Genomic DNA, 15829 nt, shown 5'->3' on the forward strand with positions numbered 1-15829 from the left:
GTCGAAATTAGGCGGTTGTTCGTTTCTCTTATATGTTCTATTCTACCTCGTGGTACTAATGTAAGTAATTACTATAGGTGAAAATAAACTCCGAGCTGCTCTATACTCTGATGTAACATCTAACTGATAGCAGTGGCAGTAGGAGCAGCGTAGAAGACACGTTGCACTTACCTAACTTGGCACCATTCTCACAACAATTCTGTCAAATACAATCGTTACTAATTTTAAATTAGCTTTGACCAAGTTCGAAATAGTCTATAGCCCAGTCTGATTTCGAATTGGTTACATTTCTGATACAGCTAATAATTGGTGATTAGTTGACGTTTGATCGAATAATAAGCTTTATTTAATTACGAGCATAATATCGTAAATCCAATTTATCCATTTACCGTCAGCGGAGACTAACTTGATCCGAAATAAAGGGTAAATAGACGAAAAGATGCTGAATCTTTAATACCCCGTGACATGGATATGAATTGAAAGAGGTCGGGATTATCTTGAGCGGGTATCTGCATCGTGGACTAATAATAACGATACTTGAAATATTCACATTTTTACTCGGTAAATCTGTTCGATGACCATTGAGGACTTAATCCATCAGTCGATAACTTCGACTCTTTTTTCCCTCTTTCATTTCAACGTATCTATGTCAATCCGCATCGAAGTCGATCGGACTTGATGTATTTCAGAATTTTTCAAACATAAATTCGGTCGGAATATCGTCGAGAGCAATACCGACGAGCGCGATCCGACCAGTCCTTTAAAAGTTTATGTAATACTGGTTATTACGAATGTACAATGGACTTCACGATTACATAATTGGCACTCTATGACTACTTGAATGGAAATTGTTCCAACTCCAAAAATACATCCCATTACTAAACTTAGATTTTGAACAGTTTAGTATAATTCGTCGAACAGCTTATAACCCGTACAGCAAAAGAAAACAAAGAAGTCTGTCTCCTTTTGATCCGTTCGCGCCGTTAGACGGAAATTCCATTCAAGCGATGCAGTCTCGGTGGTTGTCGTTTCTTACCGGAAGTGACGTAGTTTTAACCGAATACGGGAACAGCCTCGCAGCCACTGTGAGTGAAGTGTGGAGAAGTGAGACGTCCTCCTAGCGTTGCGCTCGGCGTTGCCTCTCTACTAGGCCTCGCCCCCTTTTTCCGTACAATCAATGTGCCTGCAGAGCCACAGATAGCAGCACCGACCCTGCCCACATGTGCAAACATGGCTTCTCGCGAGCCTGTGCCTGTGCTATGAGCTTTTATCGTTTTTGCTAAATATTTTATCAGTTTTATAAAAATTGAGAATTTGACCAACGTTACTTGGTCATTGTTTATTACGATATTTAATAGGAAGTGAAAGTTTATTCGATAATTACGTAATTATATTTAAAAAAAGATAAAATACTGTACGAAATTGTCGCCTAATCGTTCTTCGCTACTTTTACTTCCTTTTTCCTAGTGTTTTTTTCAAGCCTTCTCGATCAATTTTCATTTCGAAATTTATTTTTAAGTATGCTACTTTTCACGGAGTAGAGTATTATAAAACTATTCAACGGCCGTACATATTTATCACAAAATGACATAACCAATATTTCGAGTATCCAATTTATTATGGCAAATGCTACCGAATCGAACATGCTGCCCACTTATGCTTACGTGGGAGCTCCTATAGGTCAGTTGAAAATCATTATTTATCAACGTCGTTTAATCACCTTATCGTCTCTTGCATTCTGCAAGTTTTGTACAAGTATCCTGAGTTTTCTTACTTTGCTCAATTCTTTAAATCGCAACCTGTCTTGATGAATTTATTCGAGACATCTGCACCTTTGATTGAATATCAATCATTATGTATTTATACAGTTGAAACAACAATATAATCAAGCTTTTGGAATTCCTTCGTTTTGCAGGATCAGACGTGAACTTTCATGTGCCTGGACAGAACTACGGAGGTCAACCTGGTGGTCAGGTTGGTGGGGGTGGGGGTAGCGTAGGTGTACCCGGAGGTAGAGGGCCCCCGCCACTTGGAAGTATACAGAGCATCGGACAATCTGCAACGGGTATACCCCAAGGAGGTCAAACAGGGGCGCAGCAGGCTCCTCCACAGTCGCAAACACCCGGAGTACAGTCTCAGCAACCTCAGGGACCACCCCCTACGACTACACCTCCGGTTCACACGCCATCACCTCAAGACATGGGCAAACCAGCTCATTTGCAGGCGCAACCGTCATCCCTGCAACAAAATATTTATGTAACAAATCAAACGAGACCAACGCCACAGGTAAATTTTTCAAAGTTGGTGCGTTGTGGAGAACTTTCCACCTTTGAAGAAATCTCATTCAAAATTGAATCACACAACAGATGTAGATTCACGTCTTGCCAATTTACGATTTGAGCCAATCTAAAAAACATTTTGGTATTTATTGAAGGCTCCCAACATTTGGTGGTTAAAGGTACATTGAGCGATGTGATAATAAATTGTGTTCCAGGTTTACTACCCAACGGGAGCGAGGCAACAAGCACCAAGAGGTCTTAGTCACAGAGCAGGTCAGGGAAGCGGTGGAGCACAAGTCGTAGGCATGCAAGCGGTAGGCGCGGGTGGGGGCCAACCAACGGCTATGTATCAGCACCCTGCTGGTTTGCCACCTGCACTGTACATGCCAGGCCAGGTGCCTTTGCATGCTTCACACGTTGGCCCCCACCAACAGTCTGTTTATATGAACAATCAGATGCAGTCCGTTCAGGTATTAGTTAAGTACCGTCGATTACATACTTATTACAATCTACCCCCAACACTTTGCGATGTACATCCTATATCTCCGTGGTAATGTCTAACATCATCTCTGCCGTCTAGTGGTACTCAATTAAATTGTACCCCGCAATTTGTCCATGTTTATATTCGACTGCTCCTCTTGCTTGGTGATGAGAAACCAAAGAACAAAAATTTATTACTATAACTTCATCAGAATAAAACATGTCAAATTAGAAAAATCAACTGCCACTCTGTTGGAAATTTTCTAAGTGGCCTGGAAATATCATTATTGTAGTCATTCTCAAGATGAAACACGTGAATGCGCTTAAAACTAACTGACTTACATACAATACATGATGACCTTTATTCTAACCTATTTTCTCACCGGTGCATAGAACAATGAATGAAGTTATGAGTATTCTATTTACATGCTCTGCTAAGTGAATTTCACGTGATGCCAAATTTTGGAGAATTCAGTTCGGTACCACACGATTGCAAATACTTCATTCAATAAAACCCTGCTTTATGTTTTCCTTCCGTCCTTTTACCTATCGCAGAACTAAAGAGCTGATTAAAAAAAATTATTAATCAGTTCACAGTTACTCTCCCTTACGTTGTTTTCTATGTAATACACATGTTCACATTCTATTTTCCTTCAGAGTATGGAATTCTCCATAGAATACGTGCTGTTACTTTTCTTGTATTTATTTGTTCATTGTATATCTATTTCCACGAATGTCTTTTTCTTACAAAGTCCATTTAACCGATTCCAAATTTTCATCATGAATTTGCGAGTATATTTGATGATGGTTATTTTTCAATTTTTATAGAATTTTGACAATAATTTTGAAAACAAACAAACTTCATAGTGTAAGAAAAGACTGCCGGGTCTATTTTTCAGTAGTTACTTAGCATGAACCCCTTTAGAATTTTGTTAGCCTTGTAACTCAGTGTTGAATAAAAATGTGACAAATATTTTCTCTTGTCATTCTAGTTTTCGGGTCCACCACCACGACATCACGGTCATCAAAGTCAACCTTTGTATCCAGCTTATCAACCCACTATCCTGGCGCCAAATGTCTATGGATATCCATCTGGTCCCGCAACGCAACATACCGGATGTAAACTATCATTATGCAATTATTATATATGAAGGCGTCAGTAATCTTTGATGTTATTGCACGCTTTCTATTGTACTATTCTCAGCGCTTGTCTATTTGTAACGTTTCTTTAAGGAAGAATTATGTCTGAAATTGCAGACTACTTGACGCCACCAGGTCCTCAAATTAATTTGAGTAGAGCAGGATCAGGAGCAGTTAGTGGAGGGGCTCAACATGTTGGAAGTCCGCTGGCTGGGGGTCAAGGAGCTACCATTGTTCAGCAAGGTGGTATCCAACAGCCTTCTCAGCAGCCTCAGCCAATGCAACAGATACCTTTAGCTTTGGGGCAAACTGGCAAGTACTATTTTAAATTTTGTCAAAAAGATCCTAAGCAACATCTAGCTAGAATGTGATTTGGAAAAAAGTATTTGTGACATGTTGGGATCATCTTGCTTTAATTGGTTTTTTCGGTTGATATTTATCTGTATGTTACGGAAACTTTCGTATCCAAAATGATGAAGGTCTCGTAATGTCAAGTCATATCTAATGATCCGAAATACGCTTATCTAGCTTCAATGATAACAGAACTAATGTTTGCAGAGTTGTAGTGCGAGCTTTTCGAATAACCGCTCAGTCATATCGCAATTAGATAATAGATCGCTACGGTAATTTATTCTAACTCGGAAAATAGTTAGCTAGTGTTGTCAGAATTTGGTTAAGCACCTTTAATACCTTTTTATACTGAAAATAGGATGGATATCCCATACCTTTTCGTGACTAATCTCATGCATTGAATTTAATTGACATTAAAAGTAATTAGAGTAATGTTCATTTCAATATACTTTAAAGTGTTCTGTGAAAATTATAATGCTGTAAGGGCTAGCCATTACTTGAGACTGCTAAGTATTTCTTGAAAGTCACTGAAATGCAGGCAGCAGGTGCAGAGCCCCAGGGCACACCTGCCCCATTCAGGTATAAAATCCCTTATATATAGCCTCCGAATTTTTGAAACCTCATGCAGTTCAGAGTTGAGCAGTGCATGAGGAGGTTGTGTGACTGTGTTTAAAGATTCGGAATTTATAGTTTCACGACCTTATATCTAAAATGTATGTTGGCAGTGATGGCTACAAGTTATATTTCGGTAAGTTGCGTGACATTAGTGTGATTAAAAAAATTTTTTTTTATTGCTGTAAAATTAAAAGTTCAATAGTTTTCATAACTAGCGGTTATCTGAGAAATATCTGCAAACTGATTTCACTTGACCTGTAAGTTTCATATTGTGACTTTGGGTTTTTTTTTTGTGTTTCAAGAAGTTTACCAAGGCCACAATGGTGGTGCACAGAATGCAGCGAACAGTTCTACCAATCCTAGAAAACCGAGAAGAAAGCAAGCTATTATAGATATCGTGGATCCCAAAACAGGAAAAAATATTAGTGATGAGATCTACGATGACGATGCTGCAACTCAAAGTGGTGATTCTAGTAATAGAGCAACCCCCCAGCCACAGGTGCGTATTATTATACTAACTGAGGTAGGTGATTGCCCAACGATTTCACAATTTTTTTTTGTTAAAAATTGTCAATGCAAATGTTCAAAATATGAAGATTCTTGGGCAGGTTATTATGTGATAAATTTCGTTTAGGCAATCACCAACCTTTGAATTTGTACTTGAGAGTTGTAACCTTATGTTGAATCTCGGATGACAATGGTTTATCTTTCAAGTACAAATATTTTAATTGTATATTTATTTCGTTTCTCTGATATATTGACTTGAATTTGTATAATTATAATTTCGAGTATGGAGCCAGTTTTGAGTTATTAAAAATGGAGGTTTGGTTCTACAAGACTTATCGCCGTTTATCACGTAGATTTGGTGATTGTTGCAGAATTGCGGTATGGATATGATAGCCGACTTTTTGGCTCGGGTTACAAAAGCCGCGTATGAAGTATCAGACTCCGATTCACCAGCCCCGGCTAGCGCGCCGGAAACTCCCACTTCTCAAAATGCCTCTCAAACCTTACCCAATATCAAAATTCAAACAAATCCAGAGATCGATAATAACAGTCTATGTAATACTGGTCCTACAACGCCAACGCAAAGTATACCTAGCGTTCAACCCTTTAGTAGTCAATCCTTAGTTTCTTCTAATACCGCGGTTCAAGTTGATTCGTGTCCCACCAAACCAAAGGAACATAAACCACTTCAACTATCTGTCAAAGAGTTTCAACCGAGAAGCGAAATAAAAATCGTAGCCGAGGAACCCCAACCAATCCCAGTTGTTATCAACCAAGAAATTATTTCTTCACAGTTGCCCGCACCTGCTCCCATCCCTGTTCCTGAACCAGAGCCAGTCGCTTCTGTTCTTCCTTCGAGTATCTCTCAAACTTCAAATATCCCTACGACGATTGCAAGCTCAACCATCGTACCCACCGATGTCCCTAGCAGTGCTGTTATATCGGCAAATTCCAATCCTGTACCTTCCAAAGACGATTTCCCCACATTAGAATGCAAGGCTCCCTTAAGTTCTCCGGCGCGCCGTAAGCCTCATAATCAAGGACAGTCTCAACCCATCGCACAGCCTGCTTCCGAAGTACCTCCTTCAGCACCAAAGGAACCAAAGGAGCGGAAGTTAAGCGAGAGGAACCTCAACTCTAGGGGTACCACGCCAACTCCGATACAGAATCAGTTGGATCATCAACAAACAAAACCCAATGGAGACACTATAGGTGAAAAGATTGAAAAACATGACGCAGAACCAATCTCCAAAAATGATCAACAGCAACAAAGGCTCGTGGATGGTAAGTTGCTCGATAAAGTTTTTTACATTTCAAAATTCAGTTTGCCATATAGTCCGGTTCCCCACCGGATCATGAAAACTATATTCGATTTTTTCTTAAACGATATTTTCCTACTATATGTATATTTCCAATGAACAACAAAGTCACGTATTCATGCCCTTGATTTTGTAAGTCATTGAATCAGATTCGTTCAAACTTCAAAAATCATGCGCATATCATTCAATATCTACTAGCGAGTATCCTATGCGATTGTTATACTTTTGCAAAAACAATTCATGATGTGTATTACACATTTACATACTTGTATCACGCTTTGAATTCAGCTGTTTTTCAAGTAAAAGTATAGAGCCGATACCCTTGGGTAAGTTGACCAAGGCTGTAGACTGGACATTACATTCATTCGCACCTTAGTTTGAAGTATTTCAAAGAAAGTCGCATGAGAAATCTTAAACAAATAAACGTGGATAAAAAGAATTAATATTTCTTCATCGAGTCTATAGGCTCAGTCAGTCTTCGATGAGATAGTGAATTCATTATTAGAACAAAATGATCGTACATTACATCAAAACAACTATAATGCATTGAATATTTTCGAATCAGTTGTTATTGTGGTTTCGAATGTTAATCAATTCTCACACATGGTTAGTAAAATTGAGTATTTGTTCCAGAAATAGAATAAAAACCACGTTTAGCTGAACTTTAAAATATAATGCTTTGAAAAAGTGAAATTATCGATAAGTTATCGAAACGCGATTGCGTATATAAATTTTCAGCATTGAATTTATATTTGATAACAAATATATGAGTCGCGGGTAATGGTCAAAGGGTCAAAAGAGACGCTTGAGGTCTGTGCTCTCGGTGCTTTTGTAGGTATATATATAGATATAGGTACCTATACTAAGTAGATACATAATACGAAAGAAGACAGCTTATATTCGTTTGTGCTATATACATTGTCCTTTGTGCTATGTACAGAACAGAGATGTTTACTTTTTGTTCGCGAATGCGTCGCAAAGGGCAGTTCGTCTCCACCAAAGATACGCGAAACAGCTGCCCACGTTTTTAACCAGAATCCATCGCTTTAATGTTTGAAGAAATTAGCAATGTACCGTAAAATAAGTGGATAGTGATTTCGGAACGTATTGTGTGTTACGATTTAGAATTAATAATCCGTAAATTTTCTGATTCGCGCTTCGTTGATCGAACCAAATTGTGAAATTTGTAACCGGTGTTTGAGGGTTAACCTAATAAGCTGAGAATTGAATGTCTGTCATTTTCTAGTCTGAAAACAAACCGTCGTATTTTTTTAAAACAAAGTTCCTCTACTAATTATAATATCGTGCTTCGAAAATAACCCGTGGGTGAATATCTAATTTGGATTTCGTTGAATAGTGAATGTGTCATCGATTTTTACATAGATTTTGACTTTTTTGTTGGACGTGTATTTACGATTTTCTTTTTTTGTCAAATATTTTTTTTATATCTTCAAGTGCGTACGGAAACGATCCTTCCTCGTGCTTTTGGTTTATATTTAAATACACTTGCAATTGCGGCATTCTTATCAGTAATTGATTTATAAAAAAAAAGAAAAGAAATTGTTTAGTGCTGAAATTGATATAAAAATAATCGATTAATTGCATAATATATATTTTTTGTAACAAAATAACCGTCAAAATTCAAGGAAAATGGGGAGAAAAAAGGGTGAGTGTTTAGAACTTTATTGAGACAAAAGCTGTGTATGAATTCGTAACGTATTTTGTTTGAACGAAAAGCAAAATAGTCCTAGAACGTGTCCGTAAAATTCGTAATTTCGTACTGTATAGTCGGGTGAATTCTCTCGCACTTTGTTCAGTCGCCTTTCACCGTTTCTCCGCGTTGAGAATAATAATGAAGAACGGCCTAAGGTCGTTTATAAATTCCACTAGAAAGAGATTTGTCAACAAAATTCGCGAAATTATGAATCGCTCGAGAAAATTCCACCATATCGAAGTTCGCGTCATAGACAACGCTTTTGCAGTATATAAATTATAACCACAAAACCGACAACGATTGAAAGATGGACATGAGACAAAAAAGAAAAGCAGTCGAATAAAAGAAAGCTAATAGAGACTGTAGAAAATGGCGGAATGAAACGAATCGAAAATGAAAAGGAAAGAATATCGCATTACTCGTGAATTCGCATAGGTAGTCTTCGGATGCTACACAATTGTTCTCGGAGATAAAATTCTAAGAGAAGCGAGAAATTATAAAAAATTTCATATTCGTGCTGAGCCTTTGTACGAAAACATTTTACACAATTTGTGTAATGCGTATCTAACGTGCACACATGTGCTTCAATATCTGTTTGTGCAAATGGAAGTCACATTCCTGATTCTCATTCCCAAGCATCGGTAACGCGGCGCCTCGTGAATTGTCGCATCGCGAACCGCAGAGCGAAACGAGGGAAACAGCGAAAATGGCGACCGCTAGATGGCGCAGGAGAAGGTTATACGCGGGTGGGGGAATTCCGTAGACGATGACGTCAATATACGAATATATACGAAAAGAACCGATGTAGAAGGTTGGGAGATGTCGAGAATTTTCGAGCCGGGAATTCCAAGTGCCTTGCAGCAGCCGGCACGTGCTGTGCTATCCGGTACTATATTCGAAACTCCAACCCTCCTTCCAATAATTTTTACACATCCCCTTGTAACGTCCCAAGTTAACGTATAAAAACCACAAAAACGCCCTCGTAATAAACTACTCAACAAATACGCTTATTTTTAACACGTAATTTAAAAGATTTTAATTAATTATCTGTATTTAAATCATTGCTCCATACTAAATCGTATCCAATCTCGTCAAGTTCTATTTTACATCACAGTACCGGTACCAATTTATACGTATTGAGATTTCGATCGAGAAAATTAGACTTTAGAATTTTACAACGCGGCTTTTTCCGTTCACTTTTATCTTTTATTTTTACAAGTGTGATTTTTAGATTAAAAAAATTGTATATACTTATATCTACAAGGATTTTTACAATTCGCGATCATATTGTCGTTATTTTAAACAAGTGTACAGTGTTAATTCTTTTAACGTATTTTTTATTTCAACAAATTTTTTACGACCAAGTATCAAATTCTGTACAAATTGATTTAATTTTTTTTAAGTTTTTTATTCTCTGAACAATTCGTTCTAAACGTGTTATAAAAATTAATTAAAACAACGCCCAAGGATATCTTCACATAATCATGTATGTATAAAAATTCACAAACGCTATTTCTTTTTTAAATTACTTTTATTTCATCGAAAATTGAACGCGCTTCCGATCATAGCAATGCTGTTTCTTTCCCACGTTTACGCCCAAGTCTCACATCGGTTGCTCCGAAATTATCAAAAAACTTTTTCTGTCTATCTGTTTCATTTGTTAAAGAAATCGTAATTTTTTTTTCCTACTGATACTTATAATACTTGATAGTTATTCTATTAGTTTATAAGGCTGTTGGAAAGAATAACTTGGCCCTCAAAAACGAGAAATTTAGGGCTGCCACGTTTTTACCACGTGGGTGGGGGCCTCAGACTTAGCATATTCCTTGTTGGATCAGTACTAAAATTACCGGACCTAACTATTTTCGATTATTTTGTATTTCAAGTAATATTTATTCTAATGTAGTGGAGGTTGAAGTTTGATGAGGTAATTTTTTTTGGAGCATATGGTGGCTTAAAAATGCACGGACGCCATCTTGTGTGACGATTGAAAGAGAGCTGTCTCGTGAAAGAGCCGGCGCCATGTTCGATTGGTGGGGCTCCTCGTGTCGCGCCGGTTAGGGAATGCGGTCCGACCTGATTTGTTCGAACCCTTTGTCTCAATATGGATTTTTTTAATATTAAACTTTGCCTTGCAGCAGTTTTCCGTTATGTTATGTATTTATGAACAATCATCAACGGTTCATCCACAGAATTCGTACAATACCTTCAATATTGATCTATCTGCTAGAATTTTCCTTGTTCTGCCTGACTTGTCGCACTTACCGAACTTTAACGATATTTTAGCTCTAAACCATAAGGCTAATGCAAATCAATTTCTCATTTATTCTCTTCTTTTTTTTCTTTTTATTTTTTATCACCTCACTCCCGATCGTTGCATGCTATCAACTCTTTTTTTCTAAGAGTATTGAATTTACGTAGGATGTTTATTTCGATTAGACGTTCAATATCGTCACTAACCACGTGGAAAGTTTGGAAGGTTTTATAGCTGTCTTCAGATTCTTGAAGCTTCATTCCGATAATACGTGTATCCTTGTAGATTTGGGTATTCTGCAGCATCGTCGCATATGTCGTACCAACGGACAGCATAGCAACGAAAGCATCCGTTTAAAAGGAAAAAGTAAATGAACCCCGTCTAGAAATAGAGAGCTGCGTACGAAGTTGGTTGGCTGAGTTGGTTTGGTAAAAGGGGTCCTCGACTATCATTCCCTCTCACGCGGAGCAGGGATCATTTTGACTTTTCCCCTTATGTCTACCGATTCTTTTTTTGCATTTCTTATTATGGTTATTATTATCCAAGTTATTTTCAAGTTTTTTCATCATTGGTGAGACTCAGCATTAGAGGGTACCTTCTACGCTGATTCACCATTTTCTTGTAACGTTTGATATTCCGTTCGATTTCTTATTCCAATCGAGGTTCATTCTATCAATTTTCATTTCCTGTAGTTATTACATAGAATGACTCTCGATCGATTCTTGTAACGGGCACTTCTAACGCGTATCATCTACACTTTTTCTACCCTTATTCTTAATTCTTTTCATTCTTCAACGCCTTCGCATCTGCAGCAGCACCAGCCCCACACTCTGTGGGCGTGTTGCTTGAATTTCTTTTAACCTACCAAAGGCAGTGAGAAAGGCCGTAGCTCGGGAGCCTTTCCTTTAGGTAGGTAGGTAGGTAGGTAGGTAAGGCGAGGTGAGGTATAAGATATACCTGAACGTATATGCAACGTAGGAACGGTGTCTGCTCAGACAGACAGACATGGTGGCACGATAGTCGGACGAGGTCACGGCCGTACGAAAGCCCCATTCGAGTCTGCGAGCCATATACAACTATTGAGTTCTGCATAGCGACAGGAATTTGATTTTTTCTTTGATTTTTTCTGTTACTTTTTTTCATTCATTTACAAGATGTTATTCTTTACTCTTTGATCTATCGTTGATCCGTTATGGTTTGATACTGGTTGCCCAATTTGCATCATGTATCTTGTTCTTACCATGAAAATCACTTTCAATTTCCGTCCATTCGCGGCTCTCTTTTTCCTTTTCATTGAGTTTTCCAAGTCCTACGCTTTTGAATGGTTATATGCAGTGCGCTGAAATTCCATCGGCCTTCCTGGCGTCTCCTTACCTGGAAAGGAAGATTATTCTATTCACCACCTAACAGAGTAGACTTTTGTGCCCGGGTGAGGCTGCGTTCCATCCATATACCGTACCGACCCTCCCGTGGTCCTTATAATGCTCAACAGTATTTCTAACTGCTCGAATAATTCGTTGCATCGTTAAACTTTGTGATTATCATTCGTCTCCATATATGCCATGTTATTCGTTTTTTCTCCTTCCGCACACGGTTTACTTCGTTACCCCAGATGTGCAGATTCTAATGCATCGGTATCTGATCTGATTAATCAGACCGATAATATAAAATAATATTACTCGTATTACTGATCATTCTCATTCGGTCGGACAAATAGCCCGTCGTGTGCCTTGTCTTCGTCATTGATTTCCTTGATCTTATTTATTTATAGATTAAATTTGTCAAAGAACTATGCCAGATTACTCATTCTACTTTCGCTATATAATTAGCAGATAAATATATAGACGCGATAGTTTTGTAAACACTAGACATGGCCTACATAATTATCTCGTGAAAGACTATTCTTCTTTTTCTTTTGCCTTCCCTGCGAATCTCCTAGTTTCATTGGGTCGCTCGAAATAGCGAGTTAGCTGTCGCGGAATTGTTATTTTAAAGAAAAAAAAACTGAAAATGTTATGCGACTCGAATAAGAAACACAAGGGAAAAAAATATATTATGATGACCGCGGAAAATGTTCTCATTCCATGTGACCTTGTTTATTCATCTTCCAAGTTATTTTGAAATTCTATGATTCATTAATTCATTTTGCATTCTTCAATTATTCGGGTATGATTCGTTTTCTACGAGACGTGTACGACAAGTATACGTGCTCGAATTAATTAAATCTTTTCTAATTAAAAAGTTGATTCCGTTTCCAATATTAAATCGGATGAAGTTTTTTGTTTTTTTTTTCCGCCACTCGAGATTTATTGTATTGTCACGATAAAGAAAACATATTCTCGTCACATTTACCTACACATATACTGAATTTGAAAATCTGATGCGAGTTGGTTAACCCAAATAACTACGGGTGATTGGAGCGGGGTGCGGTCATTACGTCATATTTTTTATGTAACTACCTATACTGTTGTAATACTGAAAATTCGCTACTGATGATGACGAGCTTTTTTGCAATTGCTATTCTATTTATTTATTCATCTTCGCGTATCACGCGACGGATAATGTGCAAAAATTTGGTATTTTTTGGGGGGACAAATAAACAGAAAATTGGCAGTCGACAAAAATTGATTGCCGACAGAATAATGTGCAAAATGTCTTCTTCTGTTTAATTTCGTACTGAAAAATTACCACGAATATGGAGGTGAACATATTTATTATACGTGTTATAAAGATCAGACGAGTGACAGAGCGATATCTCAATACGTTTCAACGTGTGATTTTATTTTTACATTATAACTTATACGCAATTGTTAGCTAACTGATCGGAGGATAGATTGTGCATGAAATTGATAACGGAGCCTGACCTATGGAATTTAAAATTGATAAGGAGATTCAATGTATTAAGAGTTCTGGTCGTTTCATTATCATTATTATTACTATTATAATTGAAGCAATTATTAAATTATCCTCTGATGATAGTTTATCAAAGCTCATTATGTTCTTTAACTGAATCCGAAGAACTCGGTGTAATCGATAAATAACAAAAGCGGGACAATTGAACCGTAGCCATGATTATTATAATAGTATTATTTTTTTGGTTTTTATACATATTAGATAGTACAATCAACAATTGAAAAATGACTGTCATTCATGAGTCACAGTGTTTTTTAATTTTTTTTTCACTTTTGTTGCAATAAATGAGCCGAATCACACCAGTGTGTAGAAATTATTGATAGATCGTACGGGGAAAAATTCGGGTGGTAACGAAAAATGTCGACTTCTTTTATCTACTTTTTTATGCGACTCCTTATAATAATCTGAACGCGAAGCTATCTGAAACCTTGAATATTTATATAAACATAATAATACAACGTGTAACATATGTAGAAAGATTACGCAATACTATGATACGCTCTATGTTTTCATTATTAGTGATTCATTTTAAAGATGATTGTCATAGAGAACTATTGAAATGACTGTTCTCTGTTCAGAATATCTGATAGAATTAAAATTTTTGCATGTGCGCCAGCGCAGGTAATAGTAGGTAAACCATTTAAAACTATTGGTTTGTCGTGATTTGTGGGAGGGGGCTTTTCCGTACATACATACATATAATAACTTTGATAGTCGGCATGATAGCAATTATGATAATATTTACCGTATTTTTCGATGATTTTTTACTGATGAAAATTTGGTGATTAATAGGCTGAGTACGCACGATAATTTTCGGACAATTCGTTGACGAATGCCAAATTGTGATAACCATCATCTTTAAATATTAAATGGTTTATGTAGGGATGAGATATTTGGAGGTTAGACTCAATGCGCCTGCTCATTTCCAAGTGGACTAATTTAAGATATTTTACGTCCCACGTCGCGCTTTGCGCCAGTCCTGAATTAAAATAGACGCGAGAAAGCTTAGCTGACTTTTCTCAAGTGGTTTATCAAGCTTTTTAAGTTCATTTTCAATACATTTTTAAACTATAAATTCAAATTCGACGATATTGCGAACATTTCTGTTGGTTCCATTGAAGATGAAGAAATATTAAAATCTAATACAATATTTCGAAGGCGATTTCTCGACAATGAAAATGTACTTTAAACGTCGATTCATGAGCTGCCGCTCATGAATACGGCTAATCTTACGTGGAATACGACCCTAACTATGGACCTTTTTTGAAGATGGATTTTCACTTTGTACATCATTGTTGTTCCTTTACGTGCGATTCACATGCATATGTGTATTACTGCTGGCAACGATCGCGGAGTAGTTTTATAAATAAATACTGACTCAGTACCGATTTTGACCAGTGAAATTTGAGATTTAATCATTTTTTCAGTCGATTTCACATTGATGTATTCTCTTTACCCTGACATATCGGACATCACTTTTTCTTGGACATTGTTAATCATGGTATGACAATTGAAAAAGTTTTGATCGCAAAAAAATAAAATTATTCGTCATGAGTAATCGGAGAAATGATACTGTTGGACGTGCTTGCAGTAGTTCAAGATCTAAAAGTCGCAACAGAAGGGGATCCAGTGATCATGGTATAACTTGATTTCATCTCATATGCATTTCTCACGGTATTTGAGAAGTGAGCATCTCATGAACTGATCCATCAAATCTGGAGTTTAGAATTAATTGAAAATTACTAAAAGTTTGATAGACTCTGAAGCATCTGATAATTAATTATTTCATTCAGACGTGTGCTTAGATTATATTAGCTTTTATTCATTATGTAGAAATATCTAGAAGCAGTGCCCATGTGGCATAGCATGCATGAAAGTAAAAATCCATCAGTGAGCTTCCTACAGAAGGATCTATAATTATCTTTGGCTACTAGCCGGTACACTTGCTTTACTTTCCAACTCGCACCTCACCTAATTGATATTACAATGCTAGATTATCCAACAAGCATCCAGTCGGCTATGACTCAATTTCTATCAATTTTTCCCATCCGAATTATTCGATAATCTACAAGCTGTTGAAGCAATTATAGTTGACCCGGTTCAAAAGTACATGGGAAGTTATTCATGAGATTTTCTATGATGATTAAAAAAATAAATGAAAGTAGTGGACTGAAAAGTCTTTGACAGACAACTAATAATCTGAAATTATCCCCAATTATTATTGCATAACTTTATTGCTGTTGGGCTGCTTTTTAAT

General features: G+C 37.1%; 1 protein-coding gene and 2 long non-coding RNA genes across 7 annotated transcripts in view; 1 reads left to right on the forward strand and 2 right to left on the reverse strand.

Annotated features, from left to right (window-relative positions):
- Positions 1-15829, forward strand: part of LOC105687068 (eukaryotic translation initiation factor 4 gamma 3-like) — a 48844-nt gene that overhangs the window by 22971 nt on the left and 10044 nt on the right. For 3 of the 5 annotated variants that reach the window (XM_012402424.3, XM_012402426.3, XM_012402422.3), the window contains exons 2-7: positions 1916-2286; positions 2495-2755; positions 3752-3878; positions 4017-4211; positions 5168-5364; positions 5744-6656. In XM_012402424.3, coding sequence (XP_012257847.2) covers positions 1916-2286; positions 2495-2755; positions 3752-3878; positions 4017-4211; positions 5168-5364; positions 5744-6656 — 2064 coding nt within the window. Of the gene's footprint in view, positions 1-1225; positions 1681-1915; positions 2287-2494; positions 2756-3751; positions 3879-4016; positions 4212-5167; positions 5365-5743; positions 6657-15829 lie in introns of those variants that run through there. The other 2 variants (XM_012402425.3, XM_012402423.3) reach the window with 2 other exon arrangements.
- On the reverse strand, positions 324-1248 carry LOC125501407. Its single transcript, XR_007278970.1, has 2 exons — positions 1037-1248; positions 324-758 (listed from the first exon to the last, which is right to left on the reverse strand). It is a non-coding gene; the product is annotated as an uncharacterized LOC125501407 (long non-coding RNA).
- Positions 2050-14482, reverse strand: LOC105687069. The gene is made up of 2 exons (XR_007278962.1): positions 14318-14482; positions 2050-2238 (listed from the first exon to the last, which is right to left on the reverse strand). It is a non-coding gene; the product is annotated as an uncharacterized LOC105687069 (long non-coding RNA).

This window comes from Athalia rosae, chromosome 1, assembly GCF_917208135.1.
Source record: "Athalia rosae chromosome 1, iyAthRosa1.1, whole genome shotgun sequence".
Classification (NCBI taxonomy): Eukaryota; Metazoa; Arthropoda; class Insecta; order Hymenoptera; family Athaliidae; genus Athalia; species Athalia rosae.